Raw genomic sequence first — 25,857 nt, forward strand, 5'->3', positions numbered from 1 at the left:
GTAACACACTGATCTGTACACCATGCGTTTGGACACAAAACCCTCCTATAGCAACACACAGAAATGCACCGACACAAAATACCTCACAATCGAGAGCGACCCGCCCAGCCTCACACGCGAGTCTCATGATGCGGGGGGTGGTCTCACGGACAGCCCCCACCCCCCTGTCATATGTCATGCAGGAACGTGGACCCACCAGCCCCAAGGCAAGGAGACACGCACGGGCCTGGCAACACACCAACACAACCCAGAGACACCAAACCACACACCCAGTGTCACAAACAGTCACACCCAGTGACAAAAACACAACCAGTGTGGGGGCCCTGCCCCATGTCACACCCAGGACGTCCGGGTGAGATGGCGCAGAGTGATGGAGACCCGTGGGGCGTCCCCACACGTGCCAGCCCTGTGTCCACCTGAGAAGGCGCTGCCACCGGCGCCCACCCACTGCCCGCCTGGCGCCGCCTCTCTCTGCCCCTCTGGTTCTCTGGGCCTCGCCCTGGACTCCCTGCTCAGTCCCCATCTGTCTTTGTCTGCTTTTCTCTCCCTGAGCCCTTGTCTCTTCTGGGTCTCTCAGTCCACAGTTGTCTCTGTGTGTCTGCCTCTCGTTGGGTCTCCGTGTCTCTCTCACTGTCTTCTCCATCCTGTCGGGTTCCTGCTCTCCCTCTCTCCCTCCACTTCACTGCCTCTGCCTCCCTGTCTGTCTCTCTGTGTTCCTCCTCGCCCGCCTGTTTTCTTGTTTCTCTGTCGCTTGCTCTCTGGCTCTCTCCATCCTCTGCTCCCTTTTCTGTCTCATTCTCTCTCTCTAATGTGCTGTCCTTCTGTCTCTGGTTCTCTCTGGCTCTGTCTCATTCTTTCAGCATCCAGGTCTCCCTTAGGCTTTCTCTCTCTCTCTCTCTCTCTCCCGCTCTCTCGCTCTCTCGCTCTCTCTCTTACTCTCTCTCGCTCGTCTCTGCCCCACATTTGCTCCTCTGTCCCTCTCTCCTGCTCACTGTCTGAGGACACTCTTGCCCCATCCAGGTCTGCTCGGGGGGTGGGGCAGGACAGGAGGGCCGGGACGACACTGTGGAGGCCCCCACGACTCGTAGCCCTGCCACGGCGCCCCCAACCCGCGCTCCCAGCCCCGTGCCCAGGAGCCCTGCCACGGCGCCCCCAACCCGCGCTCCCAGCCCCGTGCCCAGGAGCCCTGCCACGGCGCCCCCAACCCGCGCTCCCAGCCCCATGCCCGGGAGCCCTGCTGCGGCGCCCCCTGACCCACGCCTCCAGCCCGGGAGCCCTGCCACGGTGCCCCCGGCCCCAGCTCCCAGCCTCGTGCCCAGGGCGAGCGCTGGGAGGAGCTGACCAGCTACTCGGAGAGGGCCAGGGGCAAACTGAGAGATCGTGAATGAGACCCAGAGGGAAAGAGGCAGGGAGACAGAGAGCGGGAAAGAGACGGTGAGAGGGAGTGAGGGAGCCAGGGGAGTGTGGAATGGGAGACAAAGATAATCAAAAAATCAGAGACGGAGAAAGAGAGCCAGAGGTGAAGGGAAAGCGGAAGACAGAATTCAGACATGTAAGTTAGAGCAGAGAGAATTTTTCTCTCCAAACACACCACAACTAAAAAAGAAAATGGGAGCGCAGGCTGGGGATGGCAGGTGCCGGGGGTGGAGTGGGGGGTGGGGGGTGACAGTGGGCACAGAGGGAAGGGCACCTGCCTCTGAACTGAGGTTCTGGGCTGTGGGGGTCAGTTGGTCGGGCAACGGCTCCAGAGCCAGCTCCCTCCAGCCCAGGGAGGGGCCGAGCCAGGGGTTGGGGGTGACTCAGGGCCCCGGAGCTTCCTGTGACTCAGCCTTGGTCTCAACCCCGCAGTGGGGGGCGGGGGGAGAGGGGCATCTGCAGAAGGGAGGCAGGGGGCTAGCCAAGGACCTCGGGCTGGGTCTGCCCCGGAGGAGGGGCTGCGGCCGCTGCTTGGGACTTGGGGGGAGGGGGGACTGGGGGCCTGGACTTCTGGGTCTGAAGGACAGAGGGGTGGGAGTCCTGGGGCTGGGAGAAGGGCCTGGGGGCTGCATTCCTGGGTCTGAGGGAGGAGGGACAGGGGATCAAGTCCTGGGTCCTGGGAGGCCAAAGGACTTGCTTCCAGAGTCCCTGGGGCTTCTCCCTGGCCTCATCCCAGCTGCCCCACCTTCGTCCCAGCCCCATCTCCGGGCCTGGAAAGGACCCAGGTGCCTTGGGGCCCCGCCAGAGGGGCCAAGGACAAAGGGTTGTTCAACTGGCCTGGGTGGTGGAGAGGAGTGAAGAAGGGGGTGTCTCAGGAGGAAAGGTCACTTGTCGCCCGGAGCTTGTTTGGGGGAAGGCGGGGCCGAGCCCTGGGGAAGACAACTTGTAAGTCTGTGGCAGCCAATTCTCCACTGCCTTCTCCTGGACCTGTGCGCGCAGCGGCTTCAGGCTTTGGGATACTGCCACCTAGTGGTGCCCTGGGGACCTGCAGTAACTGCTCATCTAGCCTAGTTTGCTGTCAATAATACATTTATTGAGCACCTACTGAGTGCTAGGCACTGCTCTGGGCCTGTGGACTTAGTAATGGGCAAAACAGACACTGATCTCTACCCCCATGGAGCTTCCACACATTTCGTGGTTCTGTTGGTCTCAACCTCTCTGAGTCTTTGCCTCTCTCTCTCTGTGTCTCACCGGCCTTGCTTGCTTCTATCTCTGGGACTTTATCTTTTTGTGTATGTCTTTCTCCTTTTTCTTTCTCTCTGTTTGTGTTTATTTTATCCTTTGTTCCCCACTGATTAAAATTTTAAAAATCATTATATTAAATTATATATTATGTATAATACACACACACACATATTTAAGCCACAATCTAGTCTAGAGACCTTGGCTCAAGTCTTGATGTAGTCACTGACTTTATTTTTGTGTGGACTATGCCAGATGCATAGCCTGATTTAGAGACAGACCTGAGTTCAAGTCTAGCTCGGCCATGCCTAGCTGTTGTGCCCTTGGGAGACCTGTAAAGTAGGGACAGAAATGTCTATGCCATGGGGTTGCCGTAAGGATCAGGGGAAGTAGGATATGTAAGCCCTCATGCATGACCTGGCATATGGCGGTACCTTTTCTCCCAACGTGCTGCCTCTGTACTCACACGAGGCTTCTCCCACCAAGAGGTAGAGTCTATTTCCCTTCTTCAACGTGGCTGGCTTGTGATTTGCACCAGAAGTGATGCTGGGTCAGTTTCTAGTTCAGTCCTTAGGAGAACCAGACGCTCCTGCTCTTGTGCTCTTAGGCCCCCAAGGCAACCATGCTGTGGGGAAGGCCAGGCTGGCTACATGGAGAGGTCGTGCAGTGGAGCAGAAAGGCACCCCGGCCAAGAACCCCAGCCTGAGCCCAGGCACGACCGATCCAACACCTGCCTGTCAACCTCAGGCTCACGAGAAAGAACACATTTTATTTTAAGACACGAAACTTTGAAGTGGTTTGTTATACAACCATAACAGATAGCTGTAATGGAACTTTATAAATTGTAAATTGTAACTAGTATCATCTTACTTCTTTTTGTCTCTGTTCTTTTTTTGACTAGTTTCTGCTTGTCTCATATTTTCCTGTCTCTTTCTCTGTGTCTACTTCTGTCCACCCAAAACTCTTCCTGTCACTTCCTCTCCATTTGCTTTGCTTCACCACATTGGCCTTCTTGTTGATCCTTAAGCATGCCAAGATCTTTCCTGCCTTACAACCTTGGCATTTGCTGTTCCCTCTACCTGAATGCTTTTCCCTTCAGTATCCTTATGGATTTCTATGAATCATTACCTACTCCATTCAGTTCTCTGCTCAAATATAGTCTCTTCCCTGACCACCTCTTAAAAATGGACTTGCCCCATATATCACAATGAATATTATTTCATTGCTTTATTTTTATCATGGCATTTATGACTATATAAAATGATGTTTCTTTTTAAATAATAATAAACTTTACTTTTAGAGAAGTTTTAGATTTACAGAAAAACGATACCAAAAGTATAGGGAGTTCCCATATAACTTCCCCCCACACATCGTTTCCCTATTGCTAACATCTCACATGAGTGTGGTACATTTGCTACAATTGAACCAATATTGAAACACTGCTACTAACTGAAGCCTACAGTTTACACTGTGGTTTACATTTTGTGCTGTACAGTTTTACAGGCTTTGGCAAATGTATAATGTCATGTTTCTGTGATTGTAGTATCATACAGAACAGTTTCACTGCCCTAAAAATGCCCTGTGTTCCACCCACTCATCCCTCCCCTTCCCCTCGGAGTCCCTGGCAACCACTGTCTTCATATCAATGCTACAAGTTACTCCGTTAACACAAGATAATAATTACAACAACAATAAATCTACTTCAGTCCGTGGTTACACTCTCCCCTTATGTTTGTTTGTTCCTCAGTCTTGAGGGATTTGGGATGGTGTCCAGTCTGACTGCTTCAGGCTGAGGGGACTTAGATATTATAGGGCAGAGGGATGGAATTGTTTTGCTTGCAGTTGTAGATACTCCTTGTTTTGGGGATGCGACTTTTCTATCATCACGATCCTGTTTTATTTGTATGATTGACTAAGGACAAGGTTTACCATCCCCAGGGTTTAGAACAGTGCTGGAGTTTAAGAGATGTTCAATTAATCTGTTGAAGGAATGTCCAGTGATTCTGCCTGGCTCCTCTTTGGCCCTAGTCTCTTTCCCTGTTCCACACTGTCCTGGAGGTGGGAAGGATGGCGTTTCCCAACTTCTCTGTCCTTTATTCTGCCTAATAAGTGAGTTGCTGCCTGTGTTTCTGAGACCCAATTCATGGACCTGTCCTTGGTGCTGATCTGGGTTCCAAGTGCCCAGTGGATGGTCAAGAACATAAGAGGTTCTCAGTGAATGACTGGAAACTGATGTGTATAAGTCCAAGTGTGGTAAATCAAATGCAAACAGAGGGAGTGAATGTTTTCCTCATGCTCCCCAATGCACATGAAAATCCCTCCCCAGGACCAGGGAATGCCATCTCCCTGGTGAATATTCCACAAAGCATTGTTTCTGGCCAGGGAATTTATTACCTAAAGAAATACAACATTGGCTCATACCTGTGGATTTCACTTGTTATACCTTGTACCCCATCACTTAGAAGCAGCTCACCAGTGGAATGACTCAGTTGTGGTGCCAGTTGGGAGCCAATACCCTGAAATGATGGGGTTCTGTCTTAAAAGATGCAGTATATACTTTGAGCTGATGACTAATATCACTCCCATAGCCTGAATTCATGGATCTGGGTATCAAGGAGTGGCAGGGACTCCTTTAACTATTACACCTAATACTCACAAATGTGTTACTTCCTGTGCCTACAATTTTGAGCTCTGCTGTTTTTGGGGGTCTTGATTCCCAAGAAAGTAATGCTTCCACCAAGGGACAAAGCAGTAGCTCCGCTGAATTGGAAGGTGAGACTGCCAGCTGGCCATTTTGACTCCTTATGCCACTGAACTAATGGGCAAAGAAGAGGATTACTCTATTAACTGGGGTGATTGGTCTCAATTACCAAGAGGAAATTAGTACTGATACCACTGGGATCAGGAAGGCCATGTCTGAAACCCAAGGCATTCTGTGGTGAAAGCAACCAAAAAAAAAAAAAAAAAAAAGGCAGGACCACTGAGGATTCGAAACCTTCAGGAATGAATTATTGGTCATTCCACAAGATAAAGAGCACTGGCAGGCTATAGGTTAAGAAAATGTGGAAGAAGGAAGTTATATACATCAACTATGACCTTGTGACAAATTATAGAAATGCGGACTGTAGCAGCTTTGCATGTTTGCTTTTGATTGTTCTTTCTTTCTTCTTTCTTTTCTTTCTTTCCTTTCTCTTTCTTACCGAAGTTTTACTCTTTTGCTTGTTAATTGTCATCAAATAGATAGATTTAGGAAAGGGGTAGGCATTTTATTCCCCTACTGATTGAATCAGGCCCATCCATTTTATCTAGGATAATCTCTCTTATTTAAAGTAGACTTTAAGCATGTATACAATATAGCTTCACAGCAACACCTGTATTAAGAGTTTGACTGAATAACTGGGGACTGTAGCCTATACATGCTGACACATAAAACTAACCATTACAGTTTTAAACCACATATGGAACAAAATCCAGATGTCTGCTTCTCTTACTAGAAAGGTCAGCTCCTTGAATGTCGGATTTTTGCCTGTTTTTTTTTTTTTTTAAAGATTTATTTTCATTTATTTAATTCCCCTCCCCTCCCCCGGTTGTCTGTTTTCTGTGTCTTTTTGCTGCGTCTTGTTTCTTTGTCCGCTTCTGTTGTCGTCAGCGGCACGGGAAGTGTGGGCGGCGCCATTCCTCGGCAGGCTGCTCCCTCCTTCGCGCTGGGCGGCTCTCCTTATGGGTGCACTCCTTGCGCGTGGGGCTCCCCTACGCGGGGGACACCCCTGCATGGCAGGGCACTCCTTGCGTGCATCAGCACTGCGCATGGGCCAGCTCCACACGGGTCAAGGAGGCCCGGGGCTTGAACCGCGGACCTCCCATGTGGTAGACCGACGCCCTAACCACTGGGCCAAAGTCGGTTTCCCTTGCCTGTTTTATTCACTGCTGTTTTCTCAGCAACTAGAACCATCCCTGACAAATAGTAGGTGATCAGTAAATATGTTGAATGAATGAATGAATAATGGCATCCAGTTTTCCCTTCTCTGTCTGGAACTCTTGTCCCCTTGGTCTCACAGGAGCTTAGGAGTGTAGGAGCATTTCTGAGATGCCTCCATCCCCACAAGGCTGCCCGTTGAGGAGGAGTTAGAAAATGTGCAGGTCCATCCGTGCTATGCCACCTACTCTGAAAAGTGCTCTCTCTCACTGTGCCTTGAGATGCAGCTCTCTGACTTGGGAGGATCACACAGGGTAGGGGCTGTGAAGGAACGTTAGAGAGCTCACGTAAGCATCCTGCGCACCCCATGAGCCTTTCCACCTCTGGGCCTTTGTTCAGGCTGTGTCCACCACTAGAATGGCCCTCCTCTTGCTCTTTGCCGAGTCCTATTGCTCCTTTAAGTTTTGCTCAAGGCTTTCATCCTCCAGGAAGTGACGTCATCTCTGATCTCCCCAGGGTGGAGAATTTGACTCGAGTATTTCTCTGTCAAGTTAATCAACACCCACCTGTGCGGGAGGCAGGGTTGCAGAGTGGTTCTGCCGTTTGTTAAATATATGAGCTCAAGCAAGCACCGCTCGGAGCCTCAGTTTGCTCATGTGTAATGTGGGAATTAGGACACCAGCCCACTTATAGTGAGGGACTGCCTTGCATCCATGCCCCCGAATCTCACCCACCACCAGCTGTGGTTATTTTTCAAACATTTCTTGTTGTTACTCTAGATTTTATTATCCCCACCTTACAGATGAGGAAACTGTGGCACAGAGAGGTGAAGTAACATGCCCAAGGCCACTCACAAGCTAAGTGGTAGAGCTGGGATTCGAACCCAGCTGCCTGGCTCGAGTGTGCACTACTGTAAGAATATATTGCCTTTCAGGATGATACTAATAAAGTCATCAGGTCGGGGGATGCATGTCTGGGGCTCAGTAGGTAACAGTTATTATCAGGATCGTTCTTCCTGCAGGGAAGGACATGACTGATTCTCCCCAGCCTGGGACACTGGTGACCTTGTCTGATTTCTCCCAGGCCTGTTGATCAGGTAGGGGCAGGGCGGTGGCAGGCAAGCAGGACAAAGAGGGCGGAGAGAGAGAGAGAGTTGGAAGGTCAGTGCCAGAGGGAAAGGAGCACAACTCATGTTTCGAAATCGTTTTCAATGAGTCGCATTACAGGGCCGGGGGCAGTGAGGAGAAGGGGTGCCCGTACCCCACCACCAGCAGCCTGCCTGTGAGGAGGCTGGAAGGGCTGGCTATGAGGAGAGCCCGAGGGGTCCTCCCAGAGCGCTGACCAGCAGGGCGGCCGTGAGGAGCACCGCCAAAAAGTGGGGTGCCTGGGGCGAGGCGGAGGCCGAAGCAGGGGCGAAGGCCTGGGTCAGCGAGTCCTTGTTGCAGAGGCTCCCCTTACAGCAGGAGCCCTGGAGGTCGATGCTCGTCCAGGGGCTGCTGGTGCCCACGGTGGTGCAGGAGGGCCGGTGGCAGGTTCTGATGTACACAGGGACCGTGTAATTATCTAGTGGGGGCAGTGAAGAGGGGTCAGCGCTGAGCAAGGCAGCTGCACCCGAACCTTCACCTCGGAGGCCAGGGCCAGGCCTCGCTACTCAGACTTCATTGATCCTTCCTCAGACCAGGGCCACGCCTCCGCCCTCAGAGCAGGGCCACGCCTCTTCCCTTGTTCTAGGGCCATTCTTCCTCCATCCTACTAAGGCCGTGCCTCCACCCTCAGACTAGGGTCGTGCCTCCTCCCTCAGAGCAGGGCCCCGCCTGGCTCGCTCTCCCTCAGGCCCTCAGAGGGGGACCACGTCCGCCCGACGGCGCGCCCAGGGCCCGCCCACGGGCCCAGCCGCTCACCGACGGTCATGCTGCCGTTGCCCTGGAAGCAGACGCTCTGGTCCTGGTGGCACTGGACCCGCCGCGACTTGTGGGGGTCGCAGTCCTCCGGGTGGACCCCCACGCACGAGTAGCACTCGGCGCCGCTCAGCGTGGGCGGGTCGGGGGCTGCGGGGCAGCAGCGCGCTCAGCACCCCGGCCCCGCTGCTGGGCGCCCCCGCGCCCCCGCGCCCAGGCGGCCCCGCGCCCCCCCGCGCCCCCCCGCCCCCCCGCGCCCCCCGCGCCCCCGCGTCCCCCGCGCCCCCCTCCGCCCCCCGCGCCCCCCCCCGCGCCCCCCGCGCCCCCCGCGCCCCCCGCGCCTCCGCGTCCCCCCCCGCCCCCCCCCGACCCCGCGGCCCCCGCGCCCCCCCGCGCTCCCCGCGCCCCCCCCGCCCCCCCCACCCCGCGGCCCCCGCGCCCCCCCGCCCCCCCCACCCCGCGGCCCCCGCGCCCCCCCCGCCCCCCCGACCCCGCGGCCCCCGCGCCCCCCGCGCCCCCCCCCCCGCCCCCCCGACCCCGCGCCCCCCGCGCCCCCGCGCCCCCCCCGACCCCCCCCGCGCCTCCGCGCCCCCCTCCGCCCCCCGCGCCCCCCGCGCCTCCGCGCCCCCCCGCCCCCCCCGACCCCGCGCCCCCCCGACCCCGCGCCCCCCGCGCCTCCGCGCCCCCCTCCGCCCCCCGCGCCTCCGCGCCCCCCCCGCCCCCCCCCCCGCCCCCGCCCCGCACCCGGGCTCAGGTTGGGGAGGCTGTCGTGGCTCCCGAGGTCCGTGTTGCACAGGTCGGTGGCGCAGCCGCGCACCAGCGAGTAGTCGGGCGGCAGCGAGCGCGCGTCGGCGTCCATGCGGCCGCGGTGCGGGCCGGCCCAGCAGCCCTTCTTCACCAGCGTGAGCGCCGCGCGGTAGCCTGCGGGCGGGGGGGTCGGCGGGCGCGGGGGGTCGGCGGGCGCGGGTGGCCGGCGGGCGGGGTGGCCGGCGGGCGCGGGGGGCCGGCGGGCGCGGGGGCCGGCGGGCGCGGGGGCCGGCGGGCGCGGGGGTCGGCGGGCGCGGGGGTCGGCCGCCGCGCTGCTCGCCCCGCTCCTGCGCGCCCCTGCCCCCGCGCGCTCCTCCTCCTCCCAGCCCTCCTCTCCCCCCGTCCCCCCTCCTCAAGCGCCTCGCCCGCCCCCCTCCCCTCTTCCCCTTCCCCACCTCCTCCTCTTTGCCCCCCTTGTCTCCTCCTCCCTCACCTCTTGTCCCTCACCCTCCCTTCCCCCCCTTCGCCCCTCACTTCGCCTCCTGCGCATCCTGCCCCTCCTTCTCTACCAGATTCCTCTCTGACCCCTTCTTTCCCGCTCCCGTCCCCTCTTCCTCCCTGATCTGTCCTCCCTGCCCCTCTCCCTGACCCCTGCCTCTCCCACAGCCCCCCACCCCTCGTCGCGTCCTCTTCGGGCCCCTCACCAGTGCTCAGCGAGCTGACAGCCTCAAAGCACGCGCTGGGACAGGAGACGACCGGGAGCTTCAGGGCACTGAGGTCAAAGGGGCTCGAGTAGGTGTGTTCAAAGCTGTAGCACCGCAGCGCCTGGGACTCTGCGGAGAGGAGCGTGGGTGCTGAGCAGGGCCCCGGCCACCTGTCCCAGGAACTCTGGGATGGGGGCGACTCGAGCTCTTTGCTCTGAGGGGGGTGGGTCTTGTTGCCTCGAGAGGACCAGGTCGATTACAGCGGCCCGGCATGCTGTTCCTGATCTCATCCATGGTAATGCCCTCTCTCCACCTGCCAGTCCAGTTTATTCCCTCCAGGATGTTCCGGATCTCCACCCTCCTCCAGGAAGCCCTCTAAGATTTAGATAAGGAAGGAAGTGACTCACTCCTGCTCTGCCCATCCCTCCATCTAAACTCTTGACGTGCAGTACCCCAGGGAAAACTCCAGCCACCATGGAAAGCAGACACTCCGGTGCAGGCAGAATTATACCCTGTCTTGTATTAATATCTGCAAATACACATATAGCATCAGAACTGGAGATAGACGTACAAAATTGACATAAACACTGACATAAGCACAAAATAAGAAAACCGACACAGATCTGTGACCCAAATCTCACAAATACACACACAATGGCCTGAACACATCTGCTGGGGATTGAATCGTGTCCGCCACAAAGGGCACGCTCGTGTTCCAGCCCCTGGTAAATAAGAGCTCTGAAGATGTTGTTAGTTACAGGCGGCACTCGGAAGGGGGCTTAATCCAGTGTGGCTCAAGTCCTTACAAGCAAAGGAAGTTGGACACAGAGAGAAACTGCAGAGCAGCCGGGTGATGGAAGTCAATGGGACCTGCAGGAGAAAGGAGAAGCCGTCTCCATGCACACTGCCGTGTGATGGCAAAGCCAAGGGAACCCCAGTGTTTGCTGGCCAGCCAGGGGGAAGCAGGCCTTCCAGCCTCTGAAATCACGAGCCACTAAATTCCTGCTGTTAAATCAACCCATTGCATGGTATTTGTTTTAGCAGCTGGGAAACTAAAACCACATCTGTGCAGAGTTCTACATTCATACACAAAACATGCCTGGACCCTCCAACACGAACCCCCAAACCAAGGCATGGTACCTCACATGGCAAAATCATATTCCATGGATGCAAAAACGTTGTCTATGGAAATGATAGCAGCACACAGAGAGAGTCAGGAACACATGAAATCTTACCCAGAGAGAGACAAACACAGACCCCAAAATCCTAGACACACAACTAAGAGACACACAATTATGCAAACTTAAAGAGGTAAAAAAAATGAACCACATAAAAATAGAATTTAAAATCATATACAGATTCAAGACACCTAGCAACACACAACACAAATATACAGAAAGACAAGCACACACCCAAATGCCTAAAAACATATATACAGAAATAATAAATGCAGATCCACAAATCACAGAGTTGCACAAACACAGAGATGGAGATAGGCAAAATTATACACACATTTCTTTTATGAAGATAGAGGAGCTCGGAGAGAAACAGACCCACAAAAGCCTTTGTTCAAACACCCAGATATGGGAACCTGGTGCAGAGGAACTCACACGAGCACAGAGACCCACAAAGACACACTGACGCATTGACACCCAGAAGCACCGTCTCTCATGGAGGGGCGGACACACACAAGGTCAGCTGAGGGAAGGCATGGCTCCCTCTCTACCCCTCTGGCTCCCCACCTTTGTAGCCACTTTGGTTCTGACCTGAGAATATTCCTGGGGCCTTTAGACTGAGGCCAAGATCCCTGATGGCTCTGGAAAAAGCCCCCTGGCTCCCTAGAAAAACTCGAATGGGGAGAGGCTGGGAGGATGGGAAAGACTGAGGGGCAAGAAGAGGGCTGCAGGAGAAGATGCCTGATGGGAAGGTCAGAGGAGGAGGGAAAGGAAGAGGGTACCTGCCCCAGCCCCACGAGTCCAGAACCCCGGTCTCCTCTTTCAGACCCAGGTGTCGGGGTCCCCAGCCCCATTGTCCCTCAGACCCGAGAGCCTGGGTCCCCAGGCCCTTCGTGCCAGGGCACAGAAGTTCAGGTACCTGTCAGGCAGAGCATAGCCCCAAAGAGGCCGAGCAGAGCGGCTCCCGGGACCCCCATGGCCGGAGCGCGGAGCGGAGCTGAGACACCCGCGGGTTGGCGCCTGCTGCTCTGCATCGCGCTGGCTGGTCTCCCCGCCGAGCCCCAGGCGTCCGGGCTGCCCAGCCTGCCCGGCTGCCCCCGCCCCGCCCCGCCCCAGCCTGGTCGCATCCCAGGCAATTGCGAAGGACCAGGGCGAGGCCTGGCTGCTGAGGAAGAGCCCAGGGCGTGGATGGCTTTTAGGGGATTTGCGTGTGGAGGTCTCCCCTGGCTCCCTTTCCCAAGTCAGAAGTTATTTCTCCCCTTAGACCCCTCCCTCCCACACCACGGGAGTCCAGGCCACCAGCTTCTCCCCCTGCCCTGCCTGGGATTGGACACCTGCAGCCTCTCAGGGACGGCCTCCCCTCCAGACACAAGACAGGGGAGGGCTGGGGGGCCTGGGCTCCTGGGTGGGAGGGAGGAGGGGCTAGGGGCTGCCACCCTTGGTTTGGGGAGGATTTGTGTTTTGCAGGCTCTTGTCTTAAACCTCCTCTCTACGTGCTGTTCTCATCTGAGGTGGCCCCTCTCTCCTCTTTCCCTACACCAGCCACACACCCAGCCACACGTGGCCCCCAACCCGGCTCTGTTCCCAGAGACACACCATCACCTTGTCCGTAATGCCGCCCCTGCCCCCCGCTCACCCACCCCCCCCAGCCTCGGCCCTCGACTCCATCTGCCCCGTGAGCTCCTCCTTACGGACCTCAGGAGAGGTTTGCAATGTTCAATGAATGAATGAATCAATGAGCCAGCAAAGGAACTAATAGAAAAGCACTGAGAAAAAGGCAGAGAGAAGAGAGACGAAGAGAGAGAAACAGAGTCTGAGAGAGACAGGGACATAGAGACCCCCAGAGAGGCAGTTATACATAGAGGTGCAGACAGACAGACACAGCTCGGTGGGGACAGATGAGAATATCACCCAGAGGTGAAGATGGACACCCTGAAGGAAAGGGCATGCTCACAGAAGGTGCATCATAAATGTTTACTAAATGACCGGATTGAAAACCAACCGGGAGAGAGAGGCACAGACAAGCCGAGGGAGGCACACTGGACCCCGGGGACACAGACGGACCCAAGTGGACCCTGAGACACCAGGCAGAGGAGGTCACCCAGCAGGCGCTCCAGCTGAGGCTGAGCCCCCAGGTCAGCACCTCCTGATCTGTCTCGCTTCCTGTGCTTAGAGGTGCCGCCTCCTGGGTTCAGACCCACCCCCCGTGTAGGGTGGGCACCTGGCGTGTGCAGACAACAGAGACCTAGAAGCACAGACCCACGAGCGCAGGTGATGGAGGCGACCTCCTGGCGGACACCCGGGCGCTGGGGACAGCGCCTCTTCCCAGCACAGCCTCCCTCTCCTCTTGTTGCCAAACCTCTGCCCCTCCCAGACAGGCCCAGAAACCTGTTTTGCGTTCACATTACTTCTCCGGCCTCTCCCTCTCCGGCATCTCCCTCCCCTGCTCCAGGCTCTCCGTGGGGAGCTGACCAGGTGGAGGCTGAGCAGAGCTAAGAATTCCACCCCAAAAGTGGAATCTGGCTGAGCAAGGAGCCTGGGTTTTCCGACGCCCCTCTGGAAGGTGGAGGGAGGTACTGGGGGGAGTAACAGCAGTTCGGCGTCAGGGACTGAGGCTTAGAGAGGAGAGAGCCCAGCCTGTCTGTGTATGAGTGTGAGTGTGTGTGGGTGTACAGTAGACTGAGTGTGCATGTGGTGGGAAAGTGTGTATGTGTGTAAGCGTGTGGCTGTGAGTGTATGATTTTGACTCTGGAGACCTTCAGGGACCTTTGGAGGCTGTGAACTATCAGGTAGGAGGCTCCCCATTTCAGGAGGGAATCAAGTGGAGACCCAGTGACCACATATTTGGGATTTGCTGGGGCTCTTGCATTCATAGAGGGCTGCAGGAGATGAACTCTGAGCTTCTTATGAACCCAGAGAGTCTTTATTTTTAAATCACTTTTTAGTAATTAAACTTAATTATGTAGGAGATTGGTTGAGGTGGAGGATGTTTTGTGGTAGCTATTAATGTGCTAATTAAAAAAAATTATTGTAGAAATTTTCAAACACATGCAAATATGGAGAGAATAATGTACCTGACTTCCAGCCTCAACAATTGTTAACATATTGCCCATCTGGTTTTGTCCTTTCTCCCATTGGGCTGTCTAAGGGCTTTAATATATTGAATTTGGTTCCTGCATTACTTTGTTCAAAATATTTCACTCAAAACACCATTTGAAAGTAGATAATTTTCAAAGGGTGACTTTAGCTTATGTTTTAGGATTTAAATCATCTTTATTAATGTCACAGACAATTCTAAAAGAGCATTGCCTGACATCTTGAACTGAATTCTTAGTGGTATGATGCCATCAAATCAACTTTCTCTTTGTGTATTGAACATTCACAAGAGGATTGATTTTTCTGAAGATTTATTTATTTATTCCCCCTTCCCATTGTTTGAGTTCACTGTCTGCTCTCCATGTCCGTGCATTGTGTGCTCTCTCTGTCTGCTTGTCTTTTTTAATTTTATTTTTTTAAAGATTTATTTTATTTATTTCTCTCTCCGCCCACCCCATTCCATTCCCCCCACTGTCTGCTCTCTGTGTCCACTCACTGTGTGTTCTTCTGTGTCTGCTTGTGTTCTCATTAGGCGGCTCCTGGAACTCATTAGGTGGGTCCTGGGACCTTCCGGAGTGGAAGAGAGGCGATTACTTTCTTGCACCATCTCAGCTCCCTGTTCTGCTACGTCTTCTCATTTTCTCTTCACTGTGTCTCTTGTTGTGTCATCTTGCTGCGCCTGCTCTCTGTGTTGGCCAGCACTCCTGCGCAGGGTGGCTTTCCCGTGCTGGGCAGCATTCCCACACAGGGGTCACTCCTGGGCAGGGTGGCATCCCAGCATGGGCTGGCACGCTGCGTGGGCCAGCTCGCCACATGGGCCAGCTTGCCCTCACAGGAGGCCCTGGGCATTGAACCCTGGACTTCCTATATGGTAGACGGGAGCTCATTTGGTTGAGCCACATCCATTTCCCTGCTTGTCTTCTTTTAGGAGGCACCAGGAACAGAAACTGGGACCTCCCATGTGGGAGGGAGGCACCCAATCACTTGAACCACACCTGCTCCCTGCTTGTTGATGTCTCGTTGTGTCTCCTAATTGCTTCATCTTGTTGCATCATCTCATTGCATCAGCTTGCTGCGTCAGCTCGTCGTGTCAGCTCGCTGTATTGCTCGTCTTCTTTGGGAGGCACCGGCAACCGAACCTGGGACCTCCCATGTGGGAGATGGGCACCTAACTGCTTGAGCCACATCTGCTCCTGGAGGATTGATTTTGGCAGGGTTCTAGTGTCCAGTGGTTTGGTCAAACACTAGTCCAGATGTTTCTGTGAAGATGTTTTGTGGATATGATTAACATCTACAATCAGTTGACTCTAAGGAAAAGAGATTACTTTTGATAATGTGGGTTGGTGTTATCCAATCAGCCAAAGGCCTTAAGAGCAAAAACTGGAGTTTCCCGGAGAAGAAGACATTCTGCTTCAAGACCACAATAGCAACTCTTACCTGAATTTCCAGGCTGCCAGCCTGCCCTACAAATTTCAGACTTGTCAACTCCCACAATCACATGAGCCAATTCCTTAAAATAAATCTTTTACTCTCTCTCTGTATATATATACATCCTATTGGTTCTGTTTCTCTGGAGAACCCTGACTGATACAAACAGATTCAAATTTATTTTTCATATAGTTTTCAATATATTCCAACATTTATTAGCAGCTGAAGTTACTTGTATAGTGCTTAGATTATATTTAAAACTTCAGTGGTGACAAAAGAAATTTTGGCTGCATTGTTCATTATCCAGTTTGACGAATGTGCAGAACAAGGCATAAGGAAGCCTGAGAATTTTTTCAAGGCTCTTCTGTTGCAATCCATTACACTTTCATGCATGTTTCCATTTCTAGGCATGTTTGCATATATCTAGCCTCTTACATTATTTTTTTTCAGATTGAGTTTTTATAAGCTGTTTACTAAATGTGTGTCTTCAGTATGCCATCTACTGGACAAAATCTTCAAAAGTGTTTCTATATAGAATAGGTGTAATATGGAAATCTGCCCCTGTAAAAATAATTGCTAACTGGTTTAGGGCTCGGTAGCTCAGAAAATCAAGAAAAACTTAGATAAAAAGATTTATTTTTTATTTATTTCTCTCCCCCTCCCCCCCCCCCTTTTCTGCTCTCTCTGTCCATTCGCCGTGTGTTCTTCTGTGTCTGCTTCCATTCTTGTCAGCGGCCCCAGGAATCTGTGTCTCTTTTTGTTGTGTCTTGGTGATCTTGGTGCGTCAGCTTTCCATGTGTGCGGTGCCACTCCTGGGCAGGCTGCGCTTTTTTTGCACAGGGCGGCTCTCCTTGTGGGGTGCACTCCTTGCACATGGGGCTCCTTTACGCAGGGAACACTCCTGTGTGGCATGGCACCCCTTGTGTGCATCAGTACCATGCGTGGGCCAGCTCACCACACAGGTCAGGAGGCCCTGGATTTGAACCCTGGACCTCCCATATGGCAGGTGGACACTCTACCAGTTGAGTCAAATCCACTTCCCAGTATTTTTTTCTTATTCAAAATGATGCCATTAATTTAAAATGCCATAATTGTAATGACTTTTTATTTTGTTTTGCTTTCCTTGGTTAGCTTTAAATTTTACTGGGGGCATTGAAGAAAACAGAAAACATAAATCATCAGTCAATTTTCATGTAATACAATTTTAAACTATAGGAAAATACGTAGGGTGAGTTGCCTGGATATTTATAGATTGCTCATAGCTAGTTACATTTCTAGATAAGAGATTCCAAAATCTCCTAAAAAAACAACAAAAGAAAACAAAATTAAAAACCCATCAGCTCGGAAAGATTTGTGTGAAACCATGTTCCTATCTACCTTTGTTGTCCTTTGGAAGCTAGAAATACTTATTTGAGGTGAAAATTTTCAAGAGTGTCATTGTTCAAAATACAAAATACATGGCTTGGTACCTGGATTGGCAGAATATTCAAAGGATTTTTCATTTTCCTCCTTCTTCCAGTAGTTTCTTGAAATTCTTATTTCAGGGTTTACATGGAGATAGAAGGTAAATTCATGTCCTGCTCTGCTCAGTCAGTAATGGAGCTGTGCTATACCCTTCTGAGATAGAAGCTGTGGAAGTCCTTTTCTTCTCCTGCCACTTAAATACTTTAAAAAATTTATTCAATGGTCAATTAGTTTTACAGTAGCTTTTATTTTCTGTTTTCTGAACCTGATTATTTTTTCCTTCTTGACATCTAGGGACAAGGAATATAGAGGGTTACTATTTTATTTAGAACTTGTAACATATTAAAATAATATGTAGGTAATAATCCATTAGATTTTAATAATAGTTAAAATAATTAAATTTTATACTGATGAACTTTCTAAAGCAACAATAAGCAATTGCTATAATAATATAATTTACTGATTATTAGTATCCATTCACCTACTGCTATTTTGCGTACTTTGGGGATTACTAATGGCAATTGGATATTAGTTATTAACCAGTGCAAATGAAGGAAATTTTAACTTAAAAAAAAAAGATTTATTTATTTCCCACCCTTCCCCTCCTCCCATCCCCCTTTCCTCCTCCTGCCCTGCTGTTTTTGCTGTCTGTGTTGTCTTCTCTTCTCATTTTCTCACCTCTAAGATTCACCAGGACTCAATCCTGGAGACCTCTGAATTGGAGAGAGGTTCCCTGTCAATTGTGCCGCCTCAGTTCCTGGTCTCTGATGCGCTTCACCTTGATTCTCCCCTTGTCTCTCTTTTGATGCATCACCATCTTGCTGCGTGACTCACTTGCGCGGGGCACTGGCTCACCGTGCAGGCATTTGCGCTGGCACTGGCTTGCTATGTGGGCACACTTTCTCTTCTTTTCTCACCTGGAGGCCCCAGGGATCGAACCCAGGTCCTCCCATGTGGTAGGCAGAAGCTCTATCACTCGAGCTACATCTATTTCCCAGAACTTTTAACTTTAAATTTGGAATTTGATAATTTCATCTAGGTACAGTGAACAATTAGCAAAAAATAGGACCCACACTATGAAATATCAGATGCAGCCAGCACACAAACACCAGCAGGGTTTTAAAAAAAGATACTGTTTTATCAGGTGGAAAAGCAGCTCTTTGTTGAGAAACACAGCTTTTTTAGATGACATTATCTCAACAAGGTCTTTCAATGGAACTGGATTCCAAACTGATTTTTCCTTTGAAAGCGCAAGTAGTACGGTCATTACCAATCCTGTTAGAACAAGACACTTTACTGCCATCTGCTGGAACATGTTGCAATGAATTAAGATGGACTGTGGTAAATAGTACAAATATGAGAATGTTCTCTCATGAACTAAAACAAATGTACAGAACTAACATCTGATGTTAATCATAATGGGTAAATGGAAAAAAATGTAACAAATGTACACTATGGACTATAGTTAGTGGTTATAGCCTGACGATGTTCTTTCATAATCTGTAACGAATGTTCCACAACAATGTAAGGTGTTGGTGGAGGAGTGATGTGTGGGAATTCTGCACATAATGCATTTTTGTTTCTTAACCTCACAGCTTCTCTAATAAAAAGTATATATTTAAAAAGAGAAAAGTGCAAAACCAAAACAAAATAATGTTTAAAGGTAAAACACAAATACAAAATAATAAAGAGGTACCGATATCTGGGGGAAAAAATCACTTCTCTTGCAGTCGGTAAAGGAATATAGCACAATACACAAATATCCCTCTTTCCCCCTAGAATATTTTCAAAATAATAAAGATGTCAGAGATGCAAATTTTACCTCCTTAGATATGGTGCTCTTGTGCAGTGCCCAACAGGAACAACTGTACTTGGTGATAGTGGAAGGCTGCTCACAGATGGGGCAGATGGGGATTGCAGAGAATCAGTTCAGGACAAAGTGGAAGACAGATGGCTTCTAGGAGTAGACCCACAGCCAGGAGTGGCAGGATTTGGGGATTAGATAAGAGTGGATTTTAGACCATGTAGAGGGGTGGTTGGGGTCAGAGGGAGGCAAATCAAGTTGGCAGGCTTTATTAGAAGGTCATCAGATGTGGGCCAGGAGACCCACAGTCTCTGTCCTGCAATCACCATGTGTCCTTGCAAGAGTTTCTCTCCTTCCCTGAGCTTCTTTTGCTCCTTCTGCATGTTGGGCAGGGCAGGTGCTGCTGAACCCTGGAAGCTCTGCCCTCTTTGACCTCCAAGCTTCGGCAAACGGAGCTGCATGTGTGGGTGGGTTGTCTCCAGGCGTGAGTCAGGATGGGAAAGGGGTGGAGACCACATGCTCTCATTGTGGGAGTTTTGGTCCCAGCAGTGGAAACGGGTGAACCTCAGGGAGAACTTGGTCACGTTCTGGCCCCTCCGGTGTCATCGCCTGCTCGTGGGCTGTGCTCGGGGAGGTGGTAGTGGGGGGCCTTAGATGCGTACTGGGAAGGACATTCCAGAGAGTCTCCCTTGACCCTGGGCTCTTTCCCTACTATCCACAACTTTCTGAATAGCTCCCTGTATAGTCTAACCTTTTCTTCCTTTCCGAGCATTTCCATTGCCTGCCTTTGCTCTCCTTCCACCTCTCCCCACCTCTTTTTGAGTCCTGGATCTCCTTCACTTCCTTACTTCCCTCCTCTCCTTCAGTCAATTCTTCTACCCCTACTTCTCCACTTCAAGCACTGTTTTCCCCAGCCTCTCTTCCAATCTCGCCCTCTTCTTCCTCCTCCTTCTCTTTGGTTTCCCCCAATTCCACCTCTTTCCCACCTCTCCTTCAGTTCGCCCGGCTTTCCCTCAGCCTCTCCTTTCCTTCCTCCTCACTTCCTCTCCCTTCTTTCCTCAGCCCATCCCACTTTTCTACCATCTAGGATTGTCAGCTAATACACAGGACAATAAGCTAAATTTGAATTTCAGATAAACAATGGATAATATTTTAGTGTATGTTGGAGAAAAGGGGGGTATTCACTGGGACGCAGAGAATGATTGCAGGCAGAAAGTTGATTGGGAAGCTCTCCTAACGGAGGGGATCTGAAGAATAGACTTCAGCCTACCTGCCGGCATGGGGGGTGGGGTGGGTCTGAAGAGAGACTTCTGCTCCCTTCTGGAAAGGGGGGATTTGAATTTATATAGTACATTCCTAGGTGGAGAAATGATAATCAGTGGGAGGCAGCTGAGGGACTGAGTGAGGTGCAGGGGCCAATAGGAAGCCCTGGAAGTGAAAATTTTCCCTTGTATGGCTAGAGGTAGTGGCTTAGGGAGTTAGGTTTTCTTGGAATGCTGGAGGAGCAGGTGGTGCTTTGATCTGCAGGAAATGAAGGTCTCTATCTCCCTTTACTCTCTTTTCCTCGTGGTTTCTTTGTTCAACCTTTGGGGAAGTGCTGTGCTTTTAGGCACAGGCTTATATGGGGGGGGGCTTGTCTTTCCTCAATGCATGTCAGGGGGAATTGAGTCACAGCTTGTTAATTGTTGCAAGCCCACTGAGAGGGAACCTCCAACAGTATACACATGTCCAAACTATTTCATGGTACACATATATTACAATGTTATTTGTTGTTCATCTGAAATTCAACTTTTTTTAGGGTTCTATGTTTTTATAACACATCTAGCAACTCTACTTCTGCCTCTCTCCCACCTCCCGGCCATGTTCACTCCATCCGGGCTGGTCTCCTTGGAGATCCTGCAGCTCTCAAGTAGGCAGTCCAGTGCGCTGCCCCTCTGTCCACCTTAGCTACTCACCGGCCACCCTGGGTCTCCTCCTGACCCAGCAACTAGAGGGTTATCACCAGGCAACGCGCCGGCTTCCAGGACTCGGCTCCCGTGCTCTAGCCAGTATTGGTTCTGCTTGGTTGGTGCATGGGCATATTCATTGTTATATGATTTACTCCACTGATTTACTTGTTTATTCTTAGGCTTTTACCACATTGACTTAATTACTATAGCTCTAGAGTAAGTCTTGAAATAAAGTTCTTCTTTTTCTTCAAGATTGTTGTGGCTATTCCAATTCCTTTTCATATACATTTTGGAATCATCTTGCCAATGTCTACAGAAAGAATCTGCTGGCATTCTGGTTGAGATTGTGTTGAACCTGTGGAGATATCTGGTAAGAATTGATAGGCAAACATACATGAATTACAATCCATGAATCCATGAGTGCAATATTGATCTCCATTTATGTCTTTAATTTCTCAAAGTCAGTATTTTGTAGCATTTGGTATAAGACTTACACATTTTCCCTTATGTTTCTCTCTAGGAATTTTATTTTATTTTTAAAATTTTTATTGTGGTAACATATATACATATATAACACTCCCCATTTTAACCACTTTCAAGTATACAATCAGTGGTGTTAATTACATTCACCACCATCCATTACCAAAACTTTTCTATCATCCCAGACGGAAACTCTGTACCCATTTAGCATTAACTTTCCATCCCCTATCCCACTCCTGCCCCTGGTAACTTGTAATTTGCATGTTCTGGTTATTTCATGCAAGTGAGACCGCACAGTTTTTGTCACTTTAGGTCTGGCATATTTCACTCACCATCATGTCCTGAAGGTTCACCCACGTTGTTGCATGTATCAGCACTTCTTTTTTTTTTATGGCAGCATAATATTACATTGTATGTACATTTTCTTTATCCATTCATCTGCTGAGGGACACGCGGGTTGCTTCCGCCTGTTTCTTATTATGGACATTCGAGTGAAGGTATCTGTCTGAGACCCTGAACTGAGAGTGCAGACTGGCCCCACGCGGAGCTGGGGAGGGGGTGGGAAAAGGCCCAGGAGGTTTGCCTGCCTTTTTAAGTTGCCTTTTTCTTTTTAGGAGGTACCAAGGATTGAACCCGGGACTTCGTACATGGGAAGTAGGCGCTCAGCCACTGAGCTGCATTTGTTCCCCAATGAAAATTGTTGTTTTGTTTTGTTTTGTTTTGTTTTCTTGTCTTTAGGCGGTACCAGGGGTCAAACCCAGGACCTCGTACAGGGGAAGCAGGTGCTCAACCACTTGATCTACATCCACTCCCCGACTTGCCTTTTTCTTGTTTTGGTGTTTGCACAGTTTACTGCAACCCTTTACATGTCTTCTGGAGCTCCAAGAAAGATGGTTCTGCCAACTTCTGGCAGTTGTTTAAAGATTCTATGGGTGAAGAACCCTTGAGCCTCTCACTCAGGCCTCTTGTTGCCTGCAAATTGAAATGTTGAATGTTTGAGACTGGAAATAAGGCTGGATTTACATAATAAATGATTCTATTCCATATCATACTGGATGTTCTAGTAATTGCAATAAGGTGAAATGAGAATGAATGGTTAGACCGGAAGGAAGAAAATAACCATAACTGTTCACAGATTTTTGTGATTGTATTCACAGAAAATTCAAATGGAATGATAGGCAAATTATTAGAGTTAATAAATGGATTTAGGAAGGTGATTGAGAACAGGGAAATTATTTTTAAAATTGTAACTATAGGTACCAATAATAAGTAATTAGAAAATAAAAATTAAAAACATACATTTTGCAAAATATCAAATACTTAGAAATAAAACTGATGAAAGGTAATATCTATACATAAAATATGAAAATTATTGAGGCAGATGAAGAGCTAAAACAAATGAAATGAGATAATGTATTCATGGACTTGATCATTCACTATTTTAAAGATGTCAATTCTTGGGAAGCAGATGTGGCTCAAGCGGTTGAGTGACTGCTTTCCACATGGGAAGTCCCAGGTTTGGTTCCCTGTGCCTCCTAAAAACAAACAAACAAAACAGCAAGCAAACATACAAAAAAAAACAACTTGGGGGGCTGATGTGCCGCAGTGGTTGAGCACAGGCTTCCTGCATACAAGGTCCCGGGTTCAATTTCTGGCTCCAGTACCTTAAAAAAGTCAGCTCTCCCTGAATTTAGATTTAGCATTAAATCTAATTTAAAAATTACTCCCAACTCCCTCTTCCTCCCAAAAAAGAATGGAAACCGATGAAGATTTTAGCAACAACAGTGGAGTTTTTCGGATCTTCCTACATTCCTTTTATAAACAGATATACAAATAGAATGAATGACATAAAATACCTTTTCTCCCATGGTAAAAAAGTAATAAAGACTTGGACAAAATAAAAGTCATTATTTACTATTATACTACTTAGGAGTGGTAGATGCAAATTAGCCTGGATGAGCTCAATTCCCAGTGGAAAGGAGCATTTGTCAGAGAGGAGTTTACATACCCAGGGACAAGCATCTAATCTGGTTATGGGTAGGCTTGCCATAGACAGGGAGACTTTGCAAAGATAAAGGGAAAATGATATTTGGAAAAAATGTGGGTTGATGGGATAGATTAGAGTCTGGAAGAGCTCCGAACTTAAAGACAGATTCCTTATCCCAACATTAGCCTCTTGCCCACACCATCAAAGTTTCTCTTAGAAACAGCAGTAAAGCAGAGAGAAATTGTGTCATCGGATTAGCCCTTGGGGTGATTAGATTCAATGTCATATCCAAATTGAATTCAAAGGAAATCTGAAACTTTATCCAATGCCCTCCTAATTCAATTACTGTCAAGATTAAAAAACGCTGCACTTGGAGGATTGGGAGCTGACACAATTACGGGTGAACTTGAATCTCGTCTTACTCTAAGAGAATCTAAAAAATAGGTCATTCTAAACACCAGGAAAAAAGCCATCCTCCCTGAAAAATAAACAAAAGAAAACAAAACATGTTATACATCAGCCTTGATTGTTCTTTTATACCCAATGCCCAGAATACAATACAAATTATGAGACGTGAAAAAGCAAGAAAATGTAATCCATAATGAGAAAAAAAAAACACACACACACACAGTTGAATGAAGCAGATTTGCAGATTATTCTATTATTGGAATAAGCAGATAAGGACTTTACAGTAACTATTTAAAATACATTAAGAATTTTACAGGGAAAGATGGAAATAATGAATGATAATATGGCATATTTCAACAGAGACATGGGTTCTAAAAATAAGCAAATAGAAATCATTGACCTAAAAATACAATATTTGAAGTACAAAAGAATACAATATTCTTTTGGTTTGGCATTGCAGAAGGAACAATTGCAGAACAAGAAAACAAGTCAATAGAAATGATTCAAACTGAAGTAGAGAGGAAATAAAGATTTGGATAAATGGACAGTGTATCAGTAAATTGTGGAATAGCTACTCATCCAATTTACAGGTCATTGGAATCCCAAAATGAAAGGAGAGAGATAACAGAGAAGAAAAAATATTTGAAAAAATAATGGCCCAAATTTGATGAAGATAACCTAGAAACCCAGGAAGTTTCAGTGATCACCAATCAGGATAAAAAAAGAAGATCACCCTGAAGAACATAGAGTCAAATTCATGTAAACAAAAGATAATCAGAGTAAAAAAGACATATTACATAATAGAGGAAAGTGATAAGAATTATTGCTAACTTCTCATCAGAAGTCATGCCAGCCAGAAAACAATTATCTCTACATCTTCAAAATGCTGAAAGAAAAAAGCTGCTCACCCAGAATTTATATCCAGGGAAGATGTCTTTCCAAAATGAAGACAAAATAAAGAAATTTTCAAATAAATGAATGCTGAGACAATTTTTAGCCAGCAGAAATGCTAAAGAAACTTTAGAGAAATGGTACTTGGTAGACATGCAGATCCACAAGAAGAAATGATGGGTGCTAGAAATGTTAAACATATGGGCAAATATGAAATTCATTTTCCCTCTTTAAATTTTTTCTTTAAAAGGTGACTTTTCAAAGGAAAAGTAATGACAGTGTATGGGGAGAGTTATAACATATTGAAATAAAACATAAGAAACAATAGGACAATGGATGGGCGGGGGAAGGGGAATATACTGCTATAATGTTCTTTTTTTTTTTAAGATTTATTTTATTTTATTTCTCTCCCCTTCCCCCCCTGCCCCAATTGTCTGTTCTTTGTGTCTATTTGCTGCGTCTTCTTCTTTGTCCGCTTCTGTTGTTGTCAGCGGCATGGGAATCTATGTTTCTTTTTGTTGCCTCATCTTGTTCTGTCAGTTCTCTGTGTGTGCGGCGCCATTCCTGGGCAGGCTGAACTTTCTTTGGCCCTGGGCGTCTCTCCTTACAGGGTGCACTCCTTGCGCGTGGGGCTCCCCTACGTGGGGGACACCCTGCATGGGACAGCACTCCTTGCGTGCATTAGCACTGCGCATGGGCCAGCTGCACATGGGTCAAGGAGGCCTGGGGTTTGAACTGCGGACCTCCCATGTAGTAGACGGACGCCCTAACCACTGGGCCAAGTCCGCTTCCCTATAATGTTCTTATATTTACCATGAAGTAGTATAGTATGAGAAACATTTCAAAATGATAAAAAAAAGTTGATTCATCAAGAAGACATAAACACCTTAAAATCTATGTATCTAATAATATATCTTCAATTGTATGAAGCAAAAATAGAACTAAACTGAGAAATAGACATATTCATACTTATACTTGGAGATTTTATAACTTCCTTTCAGGAATTAATAGAACAAACCACCAGCAAGTCAGTAAGTATAGAGAAGGATACAGAAAATTTAAAACACATGTCATCTTAACTGACATTTATAAAACATTAAAGCCAGCAATTATAGAACACACATCTTTTTAAGTGCAAGTGGAAAATTACAACAAATCTCAATAAATTACAAAGGAATTCAAATAATTGAAATCATGCATAGTAATTCCTGCTATCACAATGGAATTAAATTAGAAATCAATAATAGCAGCC

The 25,857-nt window shown here is 49.0% G+C and overlaps 1 protein-coding gene and 1 long non-coding RNA gene across 2 annotated transcripts; one reads left to right on the plus strand and one right to left on the minus strand.

Annotated features, from left to right (window-relative positions):
- The first annotated feature begins 1,414 nt into the window (after positions 1-1,414).
- Positions 1,415-25,464, plus strand: LOC111760805 (uncharacterized). Its single transcript, XR_011646370.1, has 3 exons — positions 1,415-1,552; positions 21,092-21,209; positions 21,934-25,464. It is a non-coding gene; the product is annotated as an uncharacterized lncRNA (long non-coding RNA).
- LYPD5 (LY6/PLAUR domain containing 5) lies at positions 3,529-10,167 on the minus strand (the record flags this gene model as incomplete). Its single annotated transcript, XM_058279129.2, has 4 exons — positions 3,529-8,137; positions 8,476-8,622; positions 9,217-9,393; positions 9,924-10,167. Coding segments are annotated over 4 exons (828 nt in total), but the record flags the coding sequence as incomplete, so codon positions are not given.
- Positions 25,465-25,857: the final 393 nt, after the last annotated feature.

Source organism: Dasypus novemcinctus, chromosome 18 (genome assembly GCF_030445035.2).
Source record: "Dasypus novemcinctus isolate mDasNov1 chromosome 18, mDasNov1.1.hap2, whole genome shotgun sequence".
Classification (NCBI taxonomy): domain Eukaryota; kingdom Metazoa; phylum Chordata; class Mammalia; order Cingulata; family Dasypodidae; genus Dasypus; species Dasypus novemcinctus.